The 2,568-nt window shown below is 36.8% G+C and overlaps 1 protein-coding gene across 1 annotated transcript in view; it reads right to left on the reverse strand.

Moving 5' to 3' along the window:
• The window catches only part of LOC119588173, a gene marked incomplete in the record, with an annotated part of 39,156 nt that overhangs the window by 380 nt on the left and 36,208 nt on the right, over nucleotides 1-2,568 (reverse strand). Inside the window, 2 exon segments of the mRNA XM_037936875.1 lie at nucleotides 1-1,550; nucleotides 2,187-2,470. Coding sequence (XP_037792803.1) covers nucleotides 729-1,550; nucleotides 2,187-2,470 — 1,106 coding nt within the window.

Consider the following 2,568-nt stretch of genomic DNA (forward strand, 5'->3'; position numbering starts at 1 on the left):
ATGAGTCTAATACCACCTGGGTATTATTCATAGTAAATACTACAAATACAGTTCAATCTTTGTGCAAATATGATGTCAAAACACTGAAAACTCTTGTGCAAGTAATTAACCCTGACCATATTTTCTCACACTAGGAACATCTTAAAAACACTGCAAGCTGACTTAGGTCACTCCAACAAACTTGAGAAAGCAATGAGAAAATGGATTCAGATCACAGATAGCAAAGTGTTCAGTCCTTCTTGTTCATTTTCTATCACTAAAATAATCAAGTGTTAATTCTCAAATATTCAGCATACCACAAAAGGCTCTATTTCAATTTTCTGAAGTTTGGACAAAGTGGGAGCTCTCAGTCTCTATACTTCCTAGAACAAGTTCACAAATTTCTCACATTCTGTATGACTTCTCATCACTGGATCATCTTTGGTTCTGATTTCCAGCACTTAAGCTCACTAGCAGTTCCATTCTCGCTTTTCTGTACTTTTCTTTTAAAAAATCAACTCAAGAGCTCACACAGACATTGCTTTCCTTTATTACCACATGCAATGAAGGACTAGACATTAATGAAACTGTCTCTTGACTTCCATTACACCTTATGAAATGGAGAATCACAGACTTCCAAAGAGCCATATTTTGAGCATAAATCATATTTTATCTATCACATGGTAAACAATTCCTGACAATATTGAGCCTTTGCCTCTGGGGAATGGCAAGGGCTTGCCTAATTTTCACTATCCAGTTTTACATTTTGCCTTCCCATCTAGTGTCCGTTTGTATATATCAAACTGTTCTTCATATTTAACCATATGGATTGAAATTGTTTTCATTAAACTACATGTATCGGTTAATTTAATCTTCTCATTTCTAAATCGTGAGTCTCCTACTCTCTTAATTCTTAAACTCTCCCCAACAATTCCAGTCACCAACACGTCTTCCAATACAAAGAAAGTAGTGCCAAGGGCTTTCTGATAGATGTCATCGACCACATCATTGGTGAAGAGGTAAGCAGGCCCAGTGAGGAAATCTGGATATCTAGTCTTACTGTAAGTACTAGTGTCAATGTAGTACTTACTCTTCTTATTCCGAACAGGCTTCCAGCCCTTGGCAAGCCGTCCATACATGACACGCCGGTCATTAATCTTGGAGTCAATGAAAGTCAGGAGTAAAGGCATATTGATAAACATATCATCATCTGTCTTTAAAATAAAATGTGATTCTGAGCAGTAAGTCTTGGCCCACTCAAACATTGACACTGTCTTCAAAGTAAGGTTGCTGTAGTGATCTATAAAGTTTGCTTGAACAACATCGCCATACAGTTCATTTTCTCTATCGATATTGGCTTGAATGGTAGGGTTGTTGGTTCTCCCTATCATAAATGCCATGACAACATCTTTTCTGATCGAAAAATGGCCCCATGTCTGTCTAACGGCTGTACGATGCTTTTCATGATCTGGAGCCGTTGTGATGAGGACTAGCACTTTAAGTTCTCTTCCATTGTTGGGACATAATTCTTCATGGGGCACATTGAACCCTGACTCGTACTTCTCTCCAACCTGTTGAATAAAGGGGAATGAGAAAAGGAATTTATAAAGACATTTTGATATAAACACTACTAAAAAGAGCTAATCTAGTCATATCATTTTGTTACCTGGTGTTATTTCAATTTTTTCAAGTATATCTAATTATCATTTACACTGTTTATATATTTACATATATTTCATTACTACGACTTTACAACTGCTAACTTATCCATATATATAGAAATAATGCCCTCACCCTGTTTAGACTATGATAATCTAACAACATGAATACTACAACTCAACATGAAAACCAGACACAATGCATATATAAAAGCAATTCAATGTGTAAAACTCAAACTAAATCTATGAAATAAAACATACTGCTCATAGAAAAACATATAAAACTCTTTCAACTACTTTTTTTCAAGCTGCAAACTGATATTCAATCAATCAAATAAATTTCTGATATAAAATTGAAGCCAATAAGCTTATATTCACTAGAAATTAGTAGAAATTCAATAGAAAGTCCAACAAAAAAATATTCCCAGACAATTCTATTTTTCATTAATTTTCTTACAAGTTTGCAAATGATTCAGCAGACATCCTTTACTGCTCTAAACCTGTATCTTTTCAATAAGAAGACCTCTTCCTTGCACCACTGAAGTGTACCTTTGTCTTTCCCTTTAAAGCATTAATAGAAAGCCCAGTTGAAGATGCAATGTTGCTCTTCTTCACCACAGTAGTCTTTTTAGACTGCCGAACCTGTGGCACAGAGCCTGTGCCTTCGACCACTACCATATGAGGTGGTTGTGGCTGGCTCTGGGCTGCTGCCAGTCCAGCGGGGGAGGACTGCTGAGGGAGTCCAGCTCCCTTAGTTGCCACAGAAGACGAAGATGACGAGGATACTGCTCTCATTGTTGAAGAGACCCGCACCTCTGTGTGTCCTGCCACTCCTGCAAGCATGTATTACAGTAATTCATGCAGTATAATGGACATGGATAATATTTGCACCATGAAGTTTGTTTACCATTAGTTAGAGATAAATTATGTA

Source organism: Penaeus monodon, chromosome 23 (assembly GCF_015228065.2).
Source record: "Penaeus monodon isolate SGIC_2016 chromosome 23, NSTDA_Pmon_1, whole genome shotgun sequence".
Lineage (NCBI taxonomy): Eukaryota > Metazoa > Arthropoda > Malacostraca > Decapoda > Penaeidae > Penaeus > Penaeus monodon.